This window comes from Leptonotus elevatus, chromosome 12 (genome assembly GCF_054856555.1).
Source record: "Leptonotus elevatus isolate MCC_2025b chromosome 12, RoL_Lele_1.0, whole genome shotgun sequence".
Classification (NCBI taxonomy): Eukaryota; Metazoa; Chordata; class Actinopteri; order Syngnathiformes; family Syngnathidae; genus Leptonotus; species Leptonotus elevatus.
Window position 1 is genome coordinate 3,119,482 of NC_141250.1, and position 24,842 is coordinate 3,144,323.

At 37.7% G+C, this 24,842-nt stretch overlaps 3 protein-coding genes and 1 non-coding gene across 22 annotated transcripts in view; 1 reads left to right on the top strand and 3 right to left on the bottom strand.

Annotated features, from left to right (window-relative positions):
- The window catches only part of clasp1a (cytoplasmic linker associated protein 1a), an 85,289-nt gene extending 84,781 nt beyond the window's left edge, over positions 1 to 508 (bottom strand). For all 19 annotated transcript variants that reach the window (XM_086090531.1, XM_086090520.1, XM_086090530.1 and 16 more), the window contains exon 1: positions 371 to 508. The gene's annotated coding sequence lies outside the window, so the exon portion shown is untranslated. The remainder of the gene's footprint in view (positions 1 to 370) is intronic.
- Positions 509 to 893: 385 nt separating this feature from the next.
- On the bottom strand, positions 894 to 7,738 carry nifk (nucleolar protein interacting with the FHA domain of MKI67). Its single transcript, XM_086090545.1, has 6 exons — positions 7,496 to 7,738; positions 6,630 to 6,758; positions 6,295 to 6,403; positions 5,168 to 5,379; positions 1,559 to 1,618; positions 894 to 1,306 (listed from the first exon to the last, which is right to left on the bottom strand). Exons 1-6 carry the CDS (start codon positions 7,607 to 7,609, stop codon positions 1,130 to 1,132), a joined length of 801 nt encoding a protein of 266 aa, XP_085946671.1. The 5' UTR covers positions 7,610 to 7,738; the 3' UTR covers positions 894 to 1,129.
- Positions 1,392 to 1,522, bottom strand: LOC147164261 (small nucleolar RNA ACA64). Its single transcript, XR_015096769.1, has one exon. It is a non-coding gene; the product is annotated as a small nucleolar RNA ACA64 (small nucleolar RNA).
- A 2,961-nt stretch (positions 7,739 to 10,699) lies between the features above and the next one.
- On the top strand, positions 10,700 to 23,141 carry LOC147164262 (high affinity cGMP-specific 3',5'-cyclic phosphodiesterase 9A). Its single transcript, XM_086090539.1, has 14 exons — positions 10,700 to 10,937; positions 11,706 to 11,867; positions 11,959 to 12,010; positions 12,596 to 12,698; positions 12,839 to 12,981; positions 13,075 to 13,134; positions 15,412 to 15,589; positions 16,520 to 16,642; positions 17,504 to 17,596; positions 17,705 to 17,772; positions 17,861 to 17,963; positions 22,154 to 22,258; positions 22,435 to 22,581; positions 22,667 to 23,141. The coding sequence occupies exons 1-14, from the start codon at positions 10,850 to 10,852 to the stop codon at positions 22,835 to 22,837; spliced, it is 1,596 nt and encodes a 531-aa protein (XP_085946665.1). The 5' UTR covers positions 10,700 to 10,849; the 3' UTR covers positions 22,838 to 23,141.
- The last annotated feature ends 1,701 nt before the right edge of the window (positions 23,142 to 24,842 follow it).

The following is a 24,842-nucleotide window of genomic DNA, read 5'->3' on the forward strand; positions in this document are numbered from 1 at the left end:
CAGTCTGACATTTATGTGTTGCCACCCAGCTTGTGCGCTTTTGTGCAGTTAGCAGAGCTGTTGCTAGCTCGCAGTCAGACCATTACTGCTAGCAAATAGAAACACTTTGCCAAGCCTCAACACTTTTGACGCAAAATAAGGGATCTATCAGCATCAAAATTCAAGAAACAATTCCTTTCTTACATTGCTACCAGGAGAAAACCGCTGGCGAGTTTATTTTCGCCAGATTGTGCGTGAGGAATTAAAACTAAGCTTGTCTTCTCGCGAAGCGCTCCCTTTCAATGAAACGTCAGTGTACAGGCACAGCACAAAGAAGCAAATATGACAAGAAAGGAAGCGCGCGGTGTGTTGAAACTATTCCAATACCTACCATATTCTGTTTTGAGGCTGCTGGTGGTTTCGGTAAATAAGCTCCAAGTGTTGTTTCGGTATAAGGCCTAAAAATCGCGTCTTTTTCTCACTCTTCACTCGGAATGCTGCCTGCAGCACAAGAATGGGATCGTCGCGCGCATGCGCAATAGGCAAAGGGATGATGCTGGCACTTGGGGAACTGTCGCATGGCAAAGCAGAACCGCTGCAGAAGCTTTGGCGACATCTGCTGGACGACGGTACTACACGTTGAACAAACTATTAAGACTCAGAAATAAACTGCATAATCGGCATCACGACATACGGTGTGGCTCATGGCTAGTATTTCGGCATTAATATGTATCACTATAATCCAGTAGGGAATGTAAAAACACAGGTCTTCTTCGTAGATATTGGCCCGGGTGTATCATGGCACACAAGACATCACAAATCCTCTGGGCCTGAGGAATCCTTATCTTTTCTACACATCTTGATCGACCAAAACGAGATGCCAGATAATTGAGAAATGGTTCAACAGCCAAGTATTGTATATCATGATTAAAAGAGTCCAATAAGATTTATTTGAAACATATTTTATACAGTTCAAATGTATCAAAACTCTTGACTGTATCCGAAAGAAAATAAAAAGTCATAATTACACTTGCATCGAAATGCACCATGATCTGTGCTCTGAAACACGGAGAAAGAAGTCCTCAAACAAAAAAAGTCAGGCTATGCATCCTATGTACAACCGCCTCAACAGCTCCGCAGTGTTATTCAATCAATCGCCATCAGCCTCTTCCTCTTTCTCTTTTTCTTCTTCCACCTCCTCCTCTGAGGAGCAATCATCATTTTTGTCTACAGACGGCATCTTGATGACAATCTCATCATCATCATCATCATTGACCATGGACTTCCTTCTCTCCAGGAAAGAAGGAGTGCACATAGGTGTGGCGTCCTAAAGGGGAAGAGATGGACTCAGGTCATTGTGGTACTAAGTAAAAGCTGATTAGTTTAAAGTTTGCGTTCGAGTCGTTTGACACGCATGTTGGTGCATAGGTTTGACCACATTTGTCACTTTCAGAAAAAATGATACGCTTAATGCACCACATTATTTTAGGCACAGTTATCTGACCCCAGATTACAAACACATCTGGGGTCATTTTCAGTCTGTGCCATACCAACAGTAACGTATTGTTGTGCTTCTTACATTACTAGATGTGGACTCATTCAAGGAATCAGACGACTTTTTCTGGGGTACATGGGAAGCCTATAAAACAAAAACACACAAAAAGTTATTTGCCAACTGCCAAAAGGAAGGAAGAAGAAATCGAAGCACAAGAAGCAGTTGTCAAGGCAATGATTGTGCCGTGCTGCTAGTTTAGCATGCTCCTTCCTTCATGTATGTTTCATCCAATCAGAACTCGTTCACTGCCGTCAACTCGGGGTGCGTTTGGAAATTCACTCTGACGCCCTAACACCACTGACAGTTAGTTCTCACATTCATTTCCAAATGCAGCTTATTAGAGCTGTCAAAATTAATCGATTAATCGACAAGTATTCTATTAACAAATTAAACGACACATATTTTAACAATCGAGAAATCATTTGGAGCCATTTTTTTATTTGAAATTGTTCAAATCCTTTGATTTTAGCATATCAAAAAGTAATTGTTCACTGATTTACGTAGTCCTTGATGAAAGAAGACTGATTATCTTCTGTGTCTAATCAAAATAAGACATTTGCAAACATCTGTTTTTACTTTGGAAAACAATGAACAAACCAGTAACATAGTACAACATAAATCCCCCCTTTCTTTTATTTTTTTTAAGAGATGTGCAGGTGAAGCTTTCTTTCAAATTGTGACAAAAAAGATTCGGAGCTTTGGTGCTTCAGTGAAAGCAACATTTGTGACAACGAGTGGACGAAAGAAGTAAATGCAGCCTATGTCATTGAAGTGTGAAACAATCACTCACAATAATCTTTCATCAATAAAAGTCTAAATAAATCAGATACCGAGCATGTATTATTTTTAAAAAGTCTGTGCTTCTAATAAAAGTTATTCATAAATAAAATACGATTGACGTGTGTATGTTGATGTTTATTATAAACGGGAGTATGTGTGAACAGTTACAAAGGACGCAAGCCATGGAATTATTTATTTATCGAAGATTTTATGCATCTCTTCACGCTCTATAATTCTGCTGTTTTGAAAATATGCATCGTTCACTGTAATAATGAAAAAAAGCACCAGATCTACTCAGTTATGAGGCAACAGTTACAAGCAATAAAATGAATTAAATTTCACCATGCTTATATTGGTTAATGATTAATTAAATGAGACCCTTAATATTATACATTTAATATAAGTAGCTTTGAATAGAGAACCCAAAATTTTTTCCCATCTCACTGTGATCTTCCAGTGGGGGGAAGCAAGCCCACGCCTCCTGTACCAAAGGGAAGTGGCAGTACCACTTCACCACCCAGAGAAGACCAAGCAACATTGAACTTAATGGGACCTTCGCGGGCCACCAGCCACCAAAACGTTTCGGGTCGTCAATACGCGCTGTGACGTATGAATGAAGCTTTGAACGTCATCGGTCACGTGATACTTGCAGAATGATACAAGCTCTGAAGCACAATTTCAAAGCTGTGTGATTCAGGAAGTTTGACGCTTGCTTCGAGGTACCGGTTTCATTTGAACATCACTATTTTTTTTTTAATCACTATACAAATACATAGTATGAAATCAACACCAATCACTGGTTAATAAAAATAATAATAAGCGGGGGGGGGGGGGGGAGAAATGCTTTTGTGATACACTTTAATGCTAAATTAAAATGAAGCCGATTAATCGATTGAATAATCAATAGATTAAATGATTTTAAAAATATTTGATAGTGACAGCACTACAGCTGATGTTATAAACCAAATAGCAGTTCAGTTTTTATCTGTACTGCCTGACGCACTGGATTACGGCACTTTTTTATTGAAGCACTGTGAATAACCAAACAGTAGTGATGTTGCGCTCGAAGCAAGTGTCGAGACAAGTGTCGAGCACTCGCGGCAGAAGTATCACAATCGGTCGTCCCGATGTCTCGCTGGATCTGGTGGAACATCTAGTGACGTCATGTTCGAAGCAGACGCTCGGCAGGTGTCAAGCGCTCGCGGCAATAAGTGTCTCGATACGTTGTTCCGATGCCGTGCTTCATTCGGTGGAAAAATCACGTGACCGCGGAAGCGAAGTGTTACGTCACATGCGTGACAGCCGTGACTGTCGTGTCACACCAGGTAGGGAGGGGTCGAGTCAAACTCACAATGCTTCTTGGGAGCAAGATTGAGAGGAGGAGAGCACATTGAAGTCAATGAGAATGAGGAAGGGTGCACTAAAAAACAATGAGTAGTATTTACTTGGGGGGGGGGACCTATGAAAGTGTTTTCACTCCAAAATTAAACTACAAGAGTTGAGGCACGAACCCACAACCTTCAGGCTAGGAGCTGAGCCACGCCACTACTGCTGTATTGCTGGTTATAAGTGGAATCCTTGTACCTTTAAGCAATTTTTTGCTCCGTTTCGTCACACCAGAAATACATTAACGTGATGGTAAACAACAAGACTAATATGGCTCACATGATAGAGTGTCTGCCAAGCAGAAGGGCATGAGTTCGCTCAACAGTTTAGTCACTTTTTTAAAATAAATAAACTGAGAAAATTTACCCAAAACTCTCCTTGTAAAATTTTTAATATAATAATAAAAAGTTTAGTAGTTTTTTTTCAAGTGAATATCCCCCCCCCCCCTAGAGGTGAAGTTAGATTATTACACAATAGATTAATTTGCAATTGCACGTATTGTAGGCATGGGTGCGTGGGTTTTCTCCGGGTACTCCGGTTTCCTCCCACATTCCAAAAACATGCATGGCAGGTGAATTGGACACTCCAAATTGTCCATAGGTGTGATTGTGAGTATGGTTGTTTGTCTCTGTGTGCCCTGCGATTGGCTGGCAACCAGTACAGGGTGTACCCCGCCTACTGCCCGAAGCCAGCTGGGATAGGCTCCAGCAACCCCGCAACCCTTGTGAGGACAAGCGGTATAGAAAATGGATGGATGGATGGACGTATTGTAGGCATTCATTCACACACACTATATACACTGATTTATGATATAAATCAAATCACCGAAAGTATCTTCTCCAAAGCTGGAGAGGGCATAGGAACCAACTGAAAACAAATGCTGCAGAAATTATGTTTTTTGTGAAACACCCAAATCCCCGTCCCAGTGTCACAGGCATTTTATTCAAATACCATCGTCAATTTTCTGTAGCACAAGAATTTCATTTTTTCATTTAAAACTGACTATCTTAATGACATTTTGCCCTTTTGCTGAATGTAAATTAAATATATTTTTGTCCAGCAGATGTCACCACATTAAATTGTGTCAAATGCCTCGACACATTGCTTCATATTGATTCACTGCTTCAGAAAGCTTCGGTTTCTCCATCACTACCAAACGGCACATTTGACCACCACTCTGTTTCTGAACGGTCAGAGTGAAGCGGTGAGCATATTTCCGAACGCAGCCATGATTAGGGACAAGAGATTTTGGGTGCAAGTCCGAGCTTTACTGTTCTTTGTCTCGGATTTCTAAAATACATAAAAAAAGAAAAAAAAAGAATGGGGCTTCTAGAAATATGGTACTCTCACACTGGCAGTGAAAGACAGTGGATCAATACAGGAAAACAAAGGTTTTTTTGTTGGTATATTATTTCCCTTTCACAAATAGCAGACCACTACTACAGTGTAGAAATCGGAAGTACTTACAAACCCTGGGAAGTCATAGTCAATGCCTTGTGCTGCCAGCCTCTTGCGGAGCTTCCTCTCCTTTTGCAGGAGCTTGTTGGTCATTTTGACAACTTGCTCACTTGTGCGCTTCTTATTGTAGCGGGCAACACCTGGCTTCGAAGGTTTTTTAAAGGTCCTCTCTGAGCCAACGAACAGCTTCTCATGCAATTTTTCTGGTGGAATTACATGGCCTAAAAAATTACAGAATACACAGTGGGTTAAGAAGAGTGCCTATTAGCAACCAAAACTGACAAAATTTAAAATAAATGACTAAATAAATGACTAAAAGTGAAAATGTAAAAAATATAATTCAAAAATGTTATCCAACTATATATATATATATATATAGATAGATAGATAGATAGATAGATAGATAGATAGATAGATAGAGAGAGAGACAGACAAACAGAGATATAATTTATTTCTTTTTTTTAATTTAATTTTTTGAATTGCATTTTTTTTATATCCATTATTTTCTCTTTTTTTTTGTCATTTATTTTTAATTTGGGCAGTTTTGGTCCTCCATAACAAATAGGCTTACGACAACAAAATTGGAATGAACACAGTATAAACAAACATCTATAAAACAGATTTGAGAGAAAGCGAGATGAATGCTGATTTATATCAGATGACCCTATTGGTTGATTATTCAGACAGAATATACTTTTGCTTGGTTAAACAATTATGAATACACAAGAAAAAATAAGACATTTTACTCAATAAACAAGCAATTGTTTTTCTTTTTTTGATAATCAGTTCTTCTCAAATTTCTGAAAAGTAGTCATGTGCTGCTAGCAGCTAGCCGCTAACACAAGCATTTATCGAATTTTCAATGACATATTTAACAGGAATTTTTTTGTGCCATTAATCCGCTATTGAACAAGATTTTGGGATGGTTTCCATGTGGATGTTGGTAAAATGGGCTCCCGGCCCACCTGCAGTGAGCATCACAACAATTAAATGGCATCTGACTGTCAGTTCTATCACTTCACTCATGATTAGTTATTCAAGTTCAGTTAATTCCATACTACATCACTAACCTACTGCACTGTGCCAAGTGACAGGCTAAGTGGTGAAATTTACACGTGCAGGCACACAATACTCACATTTAATAAGTCTTTCTCCCATCAGGTAATTGTTCATGGTCTCGGCCACAATCTTGGCTACTTCATCACAATCAAACTCCACAAACGCGTAGCCTTTGCTTCCTCCGGTCTAAAAAACAAACAAACAATTGAATATTAAAAGAACAGTTACAAAATGGTGTATTAGTGAAAATAATTTAGTTTGTTTTGTTGGTGCATTTGTTTATCACAGTACAAATCCATCTGCACGTGGTAAGGTTAATGCACAACAAAATCATTTAGGCTCAGGTATCTGACCTCAGATCACTGTTATATCTGTTATAGAATTTTCAGACTGGGCCAATTGAATATATTACCTTTTTACTCCTGGATAGTCGTAGCCGTAAAACGGTCCCAAACTGTTCGAAGTAGGTTCTGAGCTGTGGCTCAAAGAGCCCACGGGGCAAATGACCGACATAAATCACCCCAGGTGTTAAACGGTTTGCCTGTGTAACAAAAATAATAATAATATAAATACATACATAAAAACACACACACAGGTTCAGTCTGTTCATTTATTAACATATTACTCCAGTCACACGATCAATCTTTACCTTCAATACCTACTGACTGAAACTGTTTAACCAAAGAAAATAAACAAAAACACACGCGCACGCTAGTTAGTATTATCTAAATGTCAGTTTGCGCAGTTTCCCACTGCGCAAACTGACATTAGATAATACTACTTAATAATACTTTTGCCGTGAATCGTAGGAGAACTACAAGTACAAATTCTGCGCCAGTGAATGTGTACCAGTTCGTGAATTGTGGTTATAGCGGTCGCCCCGAAAGTACTGGGTTACGGGTTCGAATCCCCCGCAATTTCATGACAACTCTGGGGGTTAGTCGAACCAGGTTAGGCTGCTAGCTACTGCCTATCTTCGGTGGCAAAACTAAACTAAAACACAAAAGGGGTGAAGAGAGACGTGAACCACGCCCAAGCACACGACTCCGTCAGGCAATTTACCAATCAGAGCCGTTCACGGCAAAAAAAAAAAAAAAACCCTAGTAGGAGGGTTGCCGGTCACGGCAAAACAGCCACTGCCTAATGTTTCTAGCAAATGGCACTTTTCTTACTCAATGCTACCCGGCCAGTACAAATTATTTACACGAAGTGCCGTTAGACTATATAGGTAAGGTTTATCATAATCATTTTAGTCCCAGTAAACGATCTTTAACCTACCTTGTTGGACTTAACCTCCTTCACCTTCTTTTTAAACTCGCGCTCTTGCTCAGGATTCAACGACAGTAGCTCTTTTCCAGGAATAGAACTCGCTTCTCCTTTACTTTCAGTCATTTTGGTTAGTTATTGTTGACTGGCATGAATCGTGGAATAAGAAAAACCTTATATTTCTACTGATACCACGTTGATCTCTTCATCCGTTAGACCATGTGGTAAAAACACGACGACAAAATCACCGGTCGAACGTTTACAAAGAAGTGTATCTGAAATCATGTGCAGCGCCCTCGATCGGTATGGAGTGAGACTGCAACAGTTTTTTTTAATCGTATCTATCTGAAGAGGAGGGCCAGAGAAGAGAGCCTAGTTGCCGACAAATGCTTTGTCCAAAACATAATTGCCATAATTGTAAAACGTTGAGAATATAAATACAATGAGGGGAGGGTGGGGCACTATCTATAGCTTGTAAAATTGTTTTTTTCCCTACATCTTGTGATCTCGTGAAACGTGCAGTCTCGGCAAAATTACTGTTCCAAATTAAAGTAGGAATAAACCACGAACACGCAGGATACCCGGATGTTGTTCTTGTCAACTGGTTTAAACCAATGATGCATCCGTTGGGTACTTACAGTACTTGTGAAGGCTTAGCTATGACTAACGCTCTAATGTACACATCAGCCATTCCAATTTACAAAGGGATTTACGTTCTTAGGAAGAACGTGTGTGAGACCGTAATTGGCGATCAGGAGACCACCTGTTCTCATCAGCTCTGATCACCTAGTTTCAACCAATCTGCTCAATCCAGCCATTTGTTTCTTGGCCCAGTGTTCGTCACTGTTTTATTGCCAGACTGTATTAGTTCCCTGTTTTGTATTCTATCTCTGTGGCCATTCATTGTACTGCCACATGTCATGTTACATGTGGTGGTGACTCGTGAGCTATCCCACCAACTCCGTTTAATTACCAAATTTATACCCTCATATTTCTAAATTGATTTAGCTTCTTTTTTTTTTATCCAGCTACACTGTATTTTTGTTTGTACTTTTTTATAACAAATATTTTGTGTTTCTCTTTGAGTTCCTGCCCTTCTCGCCTAATATCTGCTTTGCGCTTAACATAATCGATTCTAGGGTCTGTTAGGGCGTCAAGCAGAAATGAACTGCAACCCGCCGACCAGTGTTTGTCATCATTTTAATAAAAAAAAAAGTTTAGAGTAAATGCATTTATTTCACATTAACCCACAATACCACATTATTTTGCACAATTTGCAAAATGGAATGCAATTTCAAAACGTGATCACCTCTATATTGTAGTGGACCACTAGATGGTGCTCAAGCCAGGCCTGGCTTTGGGGGCTCCAAGGCCCAAGCAGCTGTCTGGCCTGCCTTGTGGCAAGAATGCCTTTGGAGTGTATGCAACGTTTAAGTCCACATTTTGCTTGCATACCACCACCAGGAACCCCGGATGCACTATAGAAGAACAATGTGGATGGAATTTGATTGTTTATTGGACTCAATGTGTGTGTTTTTTATGGAAACGGCACACAGAACAAGAAATACTGTATTATTTATTAGGGTTTTTATCATGTACAGTATCCTCATACATCTGTAATAGCAGACGCCCACTGAGGAGGCAAATGTTTGCAACACTAGCAAATGTTAATTACTCATCAGGGTTTGTTCAATTTCACAACGTTCGTTAAACTTTTGCTAAGCGTTTGCCAAATGTTATACTGTTTTTTCTTCGCAAGGATTTTTTTATTTTGAACATGTTCAAAATGTCCTTGCAACAACAATAGGGTGACCAGAAGTCCCAGTGGATTTCACCAGCTCCATTGTTTTGTCTCACTTTTACGCAGGTCCCGTCCCAGTTTTTAAGGCAATTGTTTGGGCCATGTGTAGCCTATGTCAATCACACTTGTCATCGCAAAAGGTGTGCAAAAAGGGTGAGGCCTTGTTTAGCACTGTTGAATCGTTAACCAAGAGAACATTTAGCATTAGCTAAAGTAATAACTGTCATGTCTGGGAAGATCTGGTTTTGGTTGAGGGTCCCGATTAGTCCTGAGTGGGTTCCAGCCCTTCCGGGTTGACCAATCCGGGCCCTCAGCCACTTATGCCTGGCCCCAGGTGTGGCTAGTTACCCAATTAGTGTGAGTGTATTTAATTCCCGGGTGGTGATCAGTCGGCGTGGGATCATTGCCACTTGTCACGGTCACCACCGGAGTGCTTTCTGTCATTTTGATTTTGTATCTTTTCAGTTTGTTGTTTATTTAGCATTAACCAGTACCCTGGTTAGTGTTTTCTGTCAAATAAAGCACGCCAGTTTCGCACTCCTGCTGTGGTTCTCCTGCCTCCCTGCATTTTGGGTCCTCCACTTCACACGCCGACAGACACCACGCCGCTCCGTGACCACACCGTGACAATAACACAACTGGTCACCAGATTGACCAGCGATTAAATTTGTTATAAATAATTCCTAGTGCATGAGATTTTGTTTATTTGATTTTTAGCAAAATTGTAGTGTCCCAGTTTTAAATTTTGAAAATTTGGTCACCACCAACAACAACCATTAAAACATTTGCTGAACTTCCGGTGAACGTTTAGCGAACTTGAACGAACCCTGACGAGAAATCAGCATTTGCTAGCATCGCAAATCGTTGCACCCTCTGTGGTATACAGGCTTAAGGATGTAACGCATATTGTCAGTTCATTGACCTGTAATCAGAACAGATCAAGTAGTGGTTCACTGTTCTGCTTCTGTGCAAGCAATGTGGGTTCAGTCCCCACTTTGTGTTTGTTTGTGTCAGAATGTGCAGTTGTTGTTTTGTGTATGCTCTGTAATTGACTCATGTTGACCAGTCCAGGGTGTAGTCTGCTTTTTGCTCAAAAGTCAAACTCCACCTCGCTGTGAAAATGAACCTTATCTGGTACTATATTGAATGGATGCATACTAATAATAATAATAATAATAATAATAAACAGTTATGTTTGATAGAACGCACAGAACATTATGACATATAATTTCAAATCTATTTCATCTGAAGGTTTTTTTGTTTTTTGTTTGTTTGTCTTACCTGGTGTATCTTCATAAGAATGTTTTTGGAGGAACTTTTTTTTTATGGTGCATCTTGACCACTAGTGGGGAAAAAATAGTATGGTGTTGTTATTACGTGATTGCTTTATTTTTCTTTATTCAATAGGAAGCACCGTCCAATGAAAAACAAGAAGGCGGGGCAGAGAAGAGGTGGGAAGAACAATAGAGGTGGAGTGTTGTTTCAAGTAAGATAATGAGGTGAAACAGACGCTTGATTCAGACGTACAGTAGACACAGCGACGGAAGCTACACTAAATAAATGAGATGGCAACAAAAATTATTTACTTCACAGTAAATGGGAGACCAGAGCAAGCTGAGTTCCCGGTAACTTGTCCTGCTCAAGATATCAAAGGTAAGAGCAGAGAATTTATGACCTACTTTGGGAAAAGGTTAAATATAAGTATAATTCCTTATAAAATGCACAATTACCATGTTCTTTGTTTCATGTGTTCGTATAAATTCACCAGTAATGAGACTAGAGTTGCTGAATGGAAGGGCCTGATTTTGCTTGTGATAGTGGCAATAGTAGACAATGTTTAACTTCTGAAAGTGAGACCCAATGTGCACAGGTCGTATGGCATCACGGACCTCACACTGACTTGGTTATGGAAAGAGTAGCACAGGAGCAACAACATACAGCTGCCACTGACAGGTCTTCAGTCGGCATTTTCACTTCTCTGGCCTACAAACATTATTCGTGTGTTTATTTCAAGCACTGTGAAAGTCCAAAAGTGTCTAACCTGATGACTCGTTAAAAAAAAGAAGACCTTCACCAACCACCACATTTTGAAAGCAATTTGCCACTTATTATGTAACTTCCATAAGAGCAGAGTAAGCTTCAAGCCTCAGTGTGAAGACAACTGTTGGCATCTGTGTTTGAAATGTTCTATACAGAAAAGCAACGTTGAATGTCTCTGTAGATTCTTGGCGAATCTGATCATTAGCTGCAAAAGTTTCATCTAGGCAACTGAACTGTGCACTTCTCCTACGTCTCTGGTGGCACTAACTTTGAATGAAAGGTGAAATTTCTTCAACAGCCAACAAGAGTTCAGTTGCCTTGAGTTAATGGAAAATCATTGAATCTTAACAAACACAGCAAAAACTGAAGCAATCTTTCCAGATCTGTTCCGATCTGCAGCTGAAGCAGGTCCACATGACATCCTGAAGCTTTACAATCCCAAAGGCAACATCATCAACATCTCACCAAATCTGGAGCCTAACAAACCAAACACCTGCTACAAACTGGAAGTGGTGGCTTCTGGCTGCAACAGTGAGCCATTAGGTATCCGTTCCTTGGCAGGAAAAAAAAAGGTAGCATGTTTAGGTTGAAAACATTTGACATGTTCTTTTTTTGTTTGTATTGTCCAAATTAGGCGTGGAGCTTGCTGGTGGACTTGGATTTGATCTCTCATCTATGGAGAAAAGGTATAACACCTCAAGCCCTTTCAAGATAAGAAACACTTTTTAATGAAGTTTTTCTGAAGTGTAGTATATAGAATCGGTGTATATCACAGCAAGTTAAAAGTACATTCCCTAGTCTTTATCTTTGTTTAATTGTTTTTATTTTTCTGTTAAAAAAGACAAAGGAAGAAGAGAAAGTACAGACTAATTAACAAAAATATAAACCTAACTTTCCAAAGCCATCTCCTATCAAATACTTCCCAGCTCCAACAATTAAAATAAGAAACATAAAGGAGACACCTACTGTATATAATTTAAACATTTGAACTTTCCTATTTGAACAAATTTGCCTTTTTTTCATTAAAAAAACACAAACAAAAAAACACAACAAAAAGACAGAAAACCTGACAACCATTCTTAACCAAAGACTATGTAGACGAGAAATACAATTCATTACAACACAAAAACAAACAAACAAAGTCACAAACATAACCAACAAACACACACACACAAAAACGATCTGATAGACAAGCTAAACCTTTCCCTAGCCTTTATCACATGACAGTATTGCACAAAGTTGTTGAATATGCAATTATGTTGTTACCTCAGACTTAAAGGCCTGGAAAAGAAAATCCTAATTGAAGCAGGAACAACGCCTGCAGTCATCTACGAGATGAAGAAACAGGTGGATTCCTTCCGGGAGAAACTCGAGGTGCCACTTGAACTTGAACGTCACATAATTGTCTTTTGAAAGTGTGCTTTCAGCATTTGTATTTCCCATTCTGAAGTACAATATCTCAGTGAAGTATGTACGTTCTAGCTAACTTCCATCTTTGAACCAATTCATTTTAGAGTGTGGAGCATCTTAGCTGGCTTGGGTTATTCAAGGACTTGTCAGAGGGAGCACACAAGCCCTCTCCATTCTACCACAAGAGAACCTTGCATAAAACAAAAGAGGAATGTGAGCGTGTGCTTGAAAAGTTCCTTCAAATGAGGCATGTGCAAACGACCTTTAAACCAATTACCTATTTTTTGTATCAAATGTATTAATTTCTAATCATCATTATCTTATGGTGTCACCCTCGCAGCTCTCTTGAGGTATCAGAGGAAGTGAGGCAGTACTTAAAGACTCCTACATTTGACAACTGGTAGGTTAGAATTGGGCACCTTTAGCGTATTAACTTCACTCGCAGCCATTTTCACTGAAGCAACCCCCTTCGCTCCCGGCTGTACTGTTTTTTGACCGATTTTGCAAGGCCCACAGAATATTGTGTTCTATTGCTATAAAAACATGGAACCTATCAAAAGAAAGATTAGAGTCTCTTCCTTCATCAGTAAAAAAAAGTATATTTGTATTTTTCCATTTTGCAGCAATTAAAATTAGAATATAGCTAAGTTTCATCAATATTCACATTCCTGGTGAAACCACTTGACAAAAAGAGCTTGTTGCAACATGGCCCTGGTTGATCTCTTCGACTGCTGCCACCAGTGTTTTAAGCCACATCTTCATGTCAGGAGCTGCATCAAAGCCTTCTGCATATGCTCTTGCATAAAATAAAAAATAAAACGTTTTTTTTTTTTTAAAGTGAAAATAAGTTTTTGGGAGTGAAGGACAAATTATTGAAAAACGTGTTAACATGTTTTTTTTGGGTTCGAATGAGTTAACAGTGAGGCAGGCAGTTTGCTCATGACGGTAAAGCACCCATCTGGGTTTCTGAAAAAGATGTGGTCTCTCATCCTTTCATTCTAGTCAGCATACTCATCTCAATATCAATAGGGCTCACATATCAAAAGGCTCATGAAAGGCTAAATTGAAGCATGGACGCAGATTGTTTCATTTGTCCAAAACCTTTATAAGCAAAACAAAAAATACACATACTGGATGGAGATGAGACCAAACCACAGGATGTTGAAAGCAGACAATAATCACACAGGCGTTTGATGTTCTCAGCTCCAGCCTTTCTACGTAGAGTTTACTTGTGTCCATTTTCTCCAGGTACTGTACCATTCGTCCGACATTCCCAAAACATGCATTTTCAGTTAACTGAAGACTTTAAATTTGCCGTCAGATAGAATGGCTACGTATGTGCCCCGCCTCTTCCCCAAAGTCGAATATTTTGGTCCCTGCCCTTGTCACACTGTAAACCCCAACATTCAAAATAATCAAATAGATGAATTACACAATACTCAAAGTTTATAAAAACTACTACTAATTTAACTTTTTCACGTTGGTGTAACTTTTTATGTTTTTATGACTAATTTGTACTAATAATTGTTGATTAAACTGAACTATACTAGTTTTTGGGTATGGAAAACTTAAATTGTTATTTCATGATAACATCTTATTTCTACGGAAACGTATTATATTCACTTGGGAAAAAAATAACTTCTTCATTTCTGACTAGAAAATAATGTTTTTTTTAAATGTTTGTCAGAATATTTTTTTTGTTTTAATATTATAAAAAAAAAGAAGTTTTTAATCCAAAACCAGTGCTTCTGTTTTTCGGAGTAATTTTTATTTTTTTACCTCTGAACTCCAAGTGACTTGTAGCAGACTTGCTAATAGTGGAAGCGGACACTTTCCCACATATCTCCAAAGTACCTTCTGGCTCAGTTAAGCTAAGGCATGTACTGTAATTAGTAACACATGCAGTATTATTAATGTTTTAGTGTAAGGTATTCAGAAAAACAAAAATAACAATTGTTTTATAAAACAGGAAAATGTTTTTTTTAAACAGAAAAAATACTCAGTAAAACAGAAAATTAAATTCAACAAAAAAAACAAAGCTCCCCCCATTTTGTCAGAAAAACAGTTTATTTTTCAAGTGAATGCAATACGCTTCAGTATGTTTCTATTGTTTCAAAAAAGTTAATATTTACAAGGAAAACTAATTGTATATAGTACATACTAAAAATAAAACGTAATGTATATAATGTATTATTTTATGATTTGTTTTATATTTTGTGTACTGTATATGTTTCATCATTTATTTTACTTATTCATTTCAAATTTTATTTTTGCTTTATTTTACTCTGTCTGCAGGTGACATTGTAAATGATAATCTGGTATCAGTTTCCTTACCTGGTTAAATAAAGTTTAAATAAGTTAATAATAATTTATGTTAGATTATGAAAATAGTAACAACCTTGTTGTTTTTGTTTTTCAAAATTAATCTGATTCATCCTCATAGCAGGCGGCATGGTGATGGACTGGTAAGAAATATGATTCCAAGATTCAGGTTGAATATTTCACAAAACAATTAATTTGTTAACTTTTGTCCATTGAGCTACTTTTTTCTCTTCTCTTCTCACGTTGTCAAGATGGCTGACAGAACACAGTGAGATGGAATTAGTGAGAAATATAATATATTCCATACTCACTGCCTCTTCTGAGATAGTTTTCTCTCTTTTTTGTGTGAGTGCAGGCAGTGGGAGGATGCAGAAATCATGGTGCTTCTTCAAGTCATGTACACAGACTTGGATTTTATTGCTACCTACAATATTGAACCTGAAGTATTACAACAGTTTTTGTTTGAGGTGTACCGCAGATACAACAACATCCCTTTCCATAACTTCAAGCATTGCTTCTGTGTCACCCAGATGGTGAGTCTCTCTCTCTCTCTCTCTCTCTCTCTCTCTCTCTCTCTCTCTCTCTCTCTCTCTCTCTCTCTCTCTCTCTCTCTCACGCACACACACCATACATACTGTACCGTTGTTTCGTATGGCGTAAAGATCGACAGTGACTGAAGACATATTTGCAAAATATTTTACAGTAACAAAAAGTTTGTCTGCAACACGCAGTGTTGGACAAAACAGGTTAATTATTTTATGTAATTTTAAATGAAGACATAAGAAAAAAACAACGGCTTTGCTTTTATGTGAACATTATTTTGTTCAGCTCTTATAACATGGGGAGAGCATTTGTCTAAAAATTATTCACACACTATGAATAGATCCGTGATTTTTACATGTTTTTCAGATACACAAATATATCCGTGTTGCACAGCTATAGATGTAGCTTTGCCTTGCATCCAGAAGACGTTCATGTTCTGTTGCTACTTCTGCTTCTACACCACTGCAGCATCAGCAGAAGAAGAACGTCTCCAAGCTTCAAGACAACACAAACTCTGAACACATCCTATGTTAGAAACAAATCAGCGGATTGTGCTTGAACCTTTTCCATAGATCTGTACTGCCTGACTGCCCACAGCGTGCCCCGGAATTCAATTTTTGTTGCACTCTGAATAAACGACCGACACCTTTGAAAAATGGTTCGAGTTTGAAAACGGTCGGCGTGGAGCAGAGTGCGCATGGATTTTATTCCCAAAGTCACCCATAGATAAGAGAAGAGACTGGCTAACGTTGTGAAAAAGATGGCGACTTTCAACCATGTTTTAAACAGTGAGGCTGCAGAGGGAGCATTAATACATGCACTCATGCAAGTGTGACAGAATGAAATGACTGAAATTCAATGAATCTAAATTTTTGATGCTGATGAAAATATGTCAACAAAATGTGTCACCTCTTACACAGATGTACGGTTTAATCTGGTTGACTGACCTGAGAAGTAAGATGGACAGCATTGACCTGCTGATCATGCTGACCTCCGCAATTTGCCATGACCTTGACCACACTGGCTACAATAATGCCTACCAGGTACAAATAAGCACATTTAATACAAAAACAACAAAATCATCTTATTGTAAAAATCAGAATTGCAGCGCCCTTGTCATAACGCATGTACTTTTCCCCCTGATACAGTACTGTATATAATATATATTAGGGGTGTCAAAATTAGTGCGTTAATTTAAAGTTCCTTTAACACTACTAATTTTTTTAAAATGTGCGATTAATTACCGCCGCTTACATGGAAAGCCTGTATTGGGGGAATTCCAGTCGCTACGCACCTGACACGTTCAAATCAAAATGTAGGAGTAATACATTTAATAATAATGTATAGATTTGTGGAGATTGAGGTCAAGTTGTATTTTACAAATTAAAAATGTGCAGAATTTCACAAGTTAGTTCATGTTAAAGATTAGATAGCTCTTAATATGAAAAGAAAAATGCACTGAGCTGTCACCAACATCTTATAAAATCAATAATGCCATCTAGTGGCAGAAATATGACCTCAACAGAAATCAATATCACACTCGTTTTACAGTACAGTTACAGTATATCTTTTTAATTTTAACTCCATTTTATAAATTAGTACGAAATTACTGTATCAATGACTAAAAGATGCAGCCATATTTCTATTAGTTTAACATTTGTTTCCATTTTTATTTTAACAAGAGTATGAAAACTTAGGGGAGAAAGTATTTTATTGTACATTTAGAACAGATATAAAATTTGCGATTAATCATGAGCTAACTATTGAAGTCATGCGATTAACTACAATTACACATTTTAATCGCCTGATGCCCCTAATATATATAAATACAAATACATTAATTTACTCTGCAATCCATCTCACCTGCAACTGAAAACAACTCACGGTATGTATCCATATTGCAGATAAATGCTCGGACAGAACTGGCCCTTCGCTACAATGATATCTCTCCCTTGGAGAACCACCACTGCGCTGTCACTTTTGACATCCTGGAGAAGGTACAACTTTTCAACACTGCCATGAAACATGTAGAAATATTTGTCCGGAGGTGAAGTAAAGGGAGTGGTGAAGCAGCAACAGTCAAATAAGGGTTTTGTTGTGTCTAGAAAGAAAGCAACATCTTCCGAAATGTGTCTCCGGACCAGTACAAACGGATAAGGGAAGGCATTATTAAGTGAGACCATTTGTATGTTCTTTGTGTGAACATTACTTTGCTGTGTCCAGAGTTGATTACACAGCAGCACAATATTTTTAAACTGCAGATGCATTCTGGCCACTGACATGACAAGACACAATGAGATCCTCAGCAAGTTCAAATCTATTCTGTCTTCGTTTGACTTTGACAACAAGGATCACAGAGATGTGGTAAGAGAAGACACTCTATTGCACTCCCATTACTTTAGCTACATCCCTCTAGTTTTTGTTTTGTTATTTTCCAGATTTTGCTTACTGTATCTGCCTCAGAATTTACGGCATTGTTTTAGGGGATTTTAACTGAAATCGTATAAAACTGGTGATGTTTTTGAATGTCAGTCAAGTGACAGAGTTTGAGTTTGAGTTTAAGTTTGTTTGAACATGAAAACATTTCTTAAATATTTTGTGGTAACATATTATTTTTAACTTTATAACCTGTCCTGTGTGAAAACTCACTATATTAAATTGTTTTAAAGAGTTTTGACTGTAAAAATAGTGAGTGTGTATGATCCAGATACCAAATGTATGAGTCCTATTGCCCTTTTTTTGTAAAGTTATTAATGAACTGATTGAACTTATGTAATTATTACCCCCAATTTTCAAGGCAGTAACTAAAATTATAAACAGTACAAAATGCGGAGAGAATTGTAATCAAGTATCCATTTGACTCTATTCAATACTGCAATGCTTTTTGATAATTTGGCATGTGTGTGTTTAATGTGTGGCTTCCAACAAATTTTCTCAGCTATTATGACACCCAAAAATGTATTTTCTTGAACCATGTCAATCTGCACCCCGTCAATCTTTATTTGTATTTGACAGAGTGGCATTTTGGAACGACAATACAAGCATTTGAAAACAAAGTGGCTGTTTTGTAATATTACAGTGTTGTCATCGCTATCCGAATTCTGAAAAAGTGAAAATGGTTCACTTGAAAACAGAAGACACGCAGAGATGTCACATTTCATAACCAAACTACATAGTAGAGCTGCTGTAGTAGTTCATGCTTAACTAAGGATTAGTTAGAAGTTAGAAGATCACTACTGCACTGTAGGTAATTTTATCAGACATTTTTTAATTTAGTCTCAGTTTTAGTCCAGTTTCAATCACGCTTGTTTTAGTTTCTATCATAGTTAGTCAATCTAATCGCTTTTATTTAGTTGATTATAAATCTAGCCTTCTAGTCTTTATTTTAGTCCAAGAAAACTTAATTTTATTCGTCTAGTTTTAGTCAACAAAAACGGTCAACATTTTAGTCTAGTTTTCTAGTTTCTAAAACTATTTCACACAAAATGTTCTCTCATCTTTTTGATGAAAAACAACTTCACACACAATTACAGTCTATCACCAAGTGGCTACTATGGCTTTATGCCATGAGCTAGTAAATTAGGCAGCATTAGTTAGCGTTCAGATTAACATTATTGTTGTTGGAACATTATAGCCGTTGGATTAATGTTATAACTATAATTTACTTCTTTTTTTCTTTTCTTTTTTACCTTTCACCGTGAAATCACCTCATGTCTGTCCCATGTGTTTGTGCATGTTGCACTTGTTAGCTGCAGATTTGAAAGGGAGCGTGTCATGACGGTGTCACAGTGACAGATTAGCAGAGACAAGATTTTACAAAATCATATAATATTCGTCTTGTTTTTGTTCATGAACTAAAATATCCATAGATTTTAGTCCAGTTTTTATTAAGTGATGTTATGTTGTCATGTTAGTCTCGTCTTCATTCGTCAACGAAAATGCATACTGATTAATCCCAATAATTGTTTATTAATGAGGGTTTTAGTCTAGTCTAGTCTAGTTTTAGTCCGGTGAAAAATGTGTGTTGACAAAAATATTTTTGCTTAGTTTTCGTTAACGAAATTAACACTAGTAGGTACTGAATCACTTTACATACCCCACATATTGACTAGTTTAGTATGCTGGTAACAAGGAGCCTTTGAGGGTGACTACTGCTTTCCTGAACTGAAACGATGACCTAAAATTGTGTTGTACGCTGACAGATATACCTTAAAAGGTTTGGTTTTATTTTTGATTCCCCCCCTTCCCCATTGTTAATGAGAGGAAAAGGAGAGTGGATTTCATAATTTTTTCTACAGAGAAGAAAGCAAGTCTGCTGGTTGGGAGTAACCACTTATAAAGACAGATTGGGAGCTAAACGTCTATCATCGGGTTTAAAGTTCACGTGTGAAGTGTGTGAAGTTTGAAATTAGTTTGAGTGAATGTCATGTTGAGTTGACTGCAGCACGCTATCCATTTCACAATCAAAAGATCACGTTAGCCATTAATCTGGGCAACAGAAAGCTCAACCGATAATACTAGCCTTTGTGGTTATGTAACAGGGAAATAGGTCATCTAACATAGTAAGTACATCATCGTCATTAACTAAAATAAAAATATATTTTTTTTAAATACACACACACACAATGGTAGGCTAGGCTCATGTAGAAATTATTGTCATGATCAAGGTTAAGGCATTTCATTTATTTCCTGAATTAGCCAATGACCTTGTGACCTGGTTAACTAATTATTACTTTTAATGAAGTTACCTCTTGAATTGTAAATAATGGTCAGTGCTGGGTCTCCCTTCCAAGAATTTGATAAGCAGTTAAGAATTACCGCGCCACTCAGCAAGAAGAAAATCATTCAAGTCATATACTGTTTTGTCAATCACTCCACCTTAACCTAATCACATGGAAGGTTTTGTTTTTTAATTACTAGGGTTGTCAGTGGATTACATTTTTAAATCGTAAATAATCGCATGACTTCAATAATTAACTCATGATTAATCATACATTTTATATCTATTCTAAATGTATAAAATAGTAAAACAGATCCCCCCTCCCCGTTATTTCATACTCTTGTTAACATAAAGTGGAAAAATATTTTAACCTAACACAAATATGGTGATATATTTTAGTTCATAGATACAGTAATTTCATTACCTTCAACAGCATTCATCAAAATTAATTAAATTGTTTTAAAATTAAAGATATGTAGGCTAATGCCCCCCCAAAAAAAAAAAAGAGAGAGAGAGAGAGCGTGTGAGGCATTGATTTGTGTTGAGGTCATTTTTCTGCCAGTAGATGGCATACGCGTTTAATGTTGGACATTGATGACAAGGGCCGGGCATTAATCAAATGTTAAAAAAATTTGTGGCATTAAAGGAACGTTAAATTAACGCAATATTAATGCACTACTTTTGATCCCTCTACTAATTACTAGTGATGCCATTTGAGAATGCTTCAGCTTTTGCCTCCCAGAACAACATGTGACGTCACAGTAAAATATCCTACACGCTGATGGTGGTGGTTTTCAAAAGACATGCATGTACAAGTACTGTTTCTTTCCTCATGCTCATTTAAGGTACATTTGACTTATTTCTCAATGATTTTGGCCCAAAGCATTGTATATATAACTTTGCTGTAGCAAAATAACTGCTGTGAAAATGGAATACATTTACATTAGGAGGGTCAAACCCATTTTTGTTGTGGGACACATTATAGTTTCCCTTGGACTGACGTATGACTGTGAAACCGTATACATGTTTCATTGCCTCCTTATATTACTTATACTCTACACAACAAATTGATTGATAACTAGTTTTGAAATCCGAAGTCAACTAGACGTCAACGGTATGTTGTGCGCGCCGACGTATTTACGTCATCAGCTAGTCGGGACAACCCTAATGCGATGACGTCACCAACATGCGCTACCGCGATAAGACGGTAGAGTCAAAATCTCTGCCTTCGCCAAAATTTATACCTTATATTGAATATACCCTGCGAATGACTGGCAACCAGTTCAGGGTGTACCCTGCCTACTGCCCGAAGCCAGCTGGGATAGGCTCCAGCGCCCCCCCCCCCCCCCCCCCCCGCGACCCTTGTGAGGACTAAGCGGTTAAGAAAATGGATGGATGGATGGATTGAATATACCGGTTATATCACCCAGCCCTAATTACATATGTCAATTTGAAATTTTGGTACAGATTTTACTTTTAGCAAGCATCATGGAAGTTGACATAAAACATAAAACGAAACCAACATAAAACAATGGGGCACCAGATCTGGCCCCCTGGCCTTTGGTTTGACCCCTTGTGATGTGCATGAACATAACAATTTTTAATCGTGTGTATTTGCGTGTTATCAGTTTTTACAGACAATAGTTTTCAGTGTTTGGATTTAAAGGGCAACACTGTATGGTTTTCCAAAAATAGTTTTCAGATGGCAAAATGCTGTTATGTAAACAAAAGCCAAACCAACAGGCTATTAATCCGTATTCAGTTAAACTGTGTATTGTCAACAGTTATACACAGTACTGTATGTATAATCTTTCTTTGTTCCCTGTGTATGCAGCTTATGATGATTCTGATCAAAGTAAGTGACATCTCCAATGAAGCACGCCCCATGGAAGTGGCAGAGCCCTGGCTGGATTGTCTTTTGCAGGAATTCTACAACCAGGTGACTAGACTGGCTTCTTCTGCATACTCGAGCCATACATCAAAATTATCAGGGGTTTTATTGATCTAAAGACCGACATGTTATTGCGAAACAAATTTAACTTGAGAAAGTGCACTTCAATGGATTTTCCTATCTGTATCACCAATTCAGTTTAATTGCTTCTTTGTGGTCCTCAGAGTGACGCAGAGAAGTTAGAGGGTCTTCCTGTCACCCCTTTCATGGACCGGGACAAGATAACCAAACCCTCATCTCAAACTGGCTTCATCAGATTTGTGCTTTTGCCGCTCTTTATAGAGCTAGCCAACCTTTTTCCCTGTCTGGAGGTAATATGTCAGCAACCTATGGCTTTGCAAGTGTACTAACCCTAACGTTATTGGGGGGGGGCATTTTTGGATTTAAATCCTGCAGCAACACATCATTGATCCAGTGCGGAAAGCCCTTGACTACTACACTGAGATGGAGAAGGCCCTGGAGAGAGAGAAACAAAACCGGGCTCCATGTGAAAATGGATTCAAGGGCAAAGAGTCAGCAGTTGGCCAGACCTCTGCACCTGAAGCCTCAAATTCAGACACACAATGAACTATGGTGACTAAATTGAAACTTTGTATGTACAAATGTTTTGGCCGCCTTTAGAATTTAGACACGTACACTTTGTTTGTTTGTTTTTGCTTGTTTGTTTGTTTGTTTGCTTGTTTATTTTGTGTGTTCGTTTGTTTGTTTGACAATTATTTTTTTTTGCGGGGGCACACGTAATATTACACACTTTGTCACTAGATGTATGACAAAAATGCCATTTTATATATGGGCGAAACGTGTATGTCTGTTTTTTTTTAAGAAAAAATGTACATCACAATATTTGACATATTAAAATTTTCAGAATACATTTATCTTTGTATGTATAAAAGAAAGGAAGGAATGAAGAAAAGAAGGAAGGAAAGAAGGTAGAGAGGAAGAAAGAAAGGAAGGAAGGAAGAAAAGAAAGGAAGGAAGACAGAAAGAAAGGAAGACGGAAAGAAAGAAAAGAAGAAAAAAGAAAGGAAGGAAGAAAAGAAGAAAGAATAAAAGAAAGAAAGGAAGGAAGAAAGAAAAGAAGAAATGAAGGAAGAAAGAAAGAAAGAAAGAAAGGTCTTTCAATCAAACAAAAAAAGACAACCACATATATTTTCCCCTCAGTGCAAAGGACTCTCGTGCAGAAAAAGTACCATTCAAGGATGGCACAAAACTGCTAAACAGCAAACCAACATAAAGTGCAAGAACTCATTTTGTGGATTTTATCACAAAAAGCAATTCAATCAAAAATATTCAGGCAATATGGTTGTCCTGAATGTCATTCCAAATCTGCAAAATATTATTAGGCCTACTCATGTAGTAGGGTAATACAAGGTGCAAGCGCAACTAATGCTGGGCTTACACCAGAAGACTTTGAGAAGATTCAGAAAAGACTCTTGTAAAACTACCATCTCCCACTAACTCACATATAAAGACTATAGGCGTAGAGTTTTTAGTCTTTAGCCTAGTCTCAGATTGAGATTTTAGAAAGACTGTGAATTATGTAGGGTAACTAAATAAAAGACTACAACTAGATTCTTCAGGCATTTATATTACCCACAGTGCAAATTTTCCCATCATGCTCTTGGTAGAAACCTACAAAATAGAAAAGCAGAAGGTGTTTGCTACGCAGTAATTTGTGCAGGGAAAAACAAAAACAAAAAGAGTGAATTCAGCAGCAGAAAAAAAGCTGAACGAGTGAATTCAGCAGAATACGAGCATGGCTCAAATGATAAAATATAATACATTGATAACTATTATTTTGTATAAATACATTTGATTAGCATTTAAATAAATAGTTGATGTTCCAGCAGAGAATTAATCACTCACCGTTTCCTCGTGAATGTTGAACAGCAAGAGGCGCTTCGTGCATTTATCTGGTAAAGATGTTCGATTGTGACAATCTTTTGGTGTAAACCCAGCATTAGGACAATACAATGGACCCTCACTAGATGCGGGGGATAGTGACTGGGCCCGCCTGCGGATAGCAAAATATCCAAGGACATTAGGGTTTTTAATTTCTCTCTTTTTTTTGTAATTTCCATAATACCATTCAAAAAGTCAAACGTGCATAGATTATAGATTCAGGGCCCACAATTTAAGTGATTTCAAGTATTATTTTTTATTTTTACATAATTTGGGCTTCCAGCTCATAAAACCCACAAAAACAGGATTTAAAAAAAAAATTGAATACTGTGAAGAAATTACCATGTTTCCAGTGTTTTGCATGGGGAAAAAAGGATGGATGGTTGAATGCAATTGATGGTATTTTCAAAACGGGTCGCCAGTTGCTCTTGTTATAGTTCTTAAAGGGAACAAAGCAACTTTCCTAAAGTGTTTAGTGATGCTTCACAAGATGCAGTAAGTGCAAATATTTGATCTGTTGCGTACAAATATTTGATCTGTTATCAGTTGTTAGCTGGCAGGCAGGACTACACTGAGTGGGTAATCAAACAACTTACCCACCAAGATTGATTCTATTTTAGGCTTTATCTTGATCTCAAGGATGACTGTACGGACTGAAAGAAGATAAGGG

Bases quoted from the DNA above. Each gene is read 5' to 3' on its own strand.
- nifk (XM_086090545.1), bottom strand. From the start codon at position 7,609: ATGACTGAAAGTAAAGGAGAAGCGAGTTCTATTCCTGGAAAAGAGCTA. The intron at 6,759-7,495 runs GTAGGTTAAAGA...TTTGTTACACAG, and splicing joins AGGAGGTTAAGTCCAACAAG to GCAAACCGTTTAACACCTGG. The intron at 5,380-6,294 runs GTGAGTATTGTG...GTAATTTTTTAG, and splicing joins GGGAGAAAGACTTATTAAAT to GCCATGTAATTCCACCAGAA.
- LOC147164262 (XM_086090539.1), top strand. From the start codon at position 10,850: ATGGCAACAAAAATTATTTACTTCACAGTAAATGGGAGACCAGAGCAA. The intron at 12,699-12,838 runs GTGCCACTTGAA...AATTCATTTTAG, and splicing joins CCTTCCGGGAGAAACTCGAG to AGTGTGGAGCATCTTAGCTG. The intron at 22,259-22,434 runs GTGACTAGACTG...TGTGGTCCTCAG, and splicing joins TGCAGGAATTCTACAACCAG to AGTGACGCAGAGAAGTTAGA.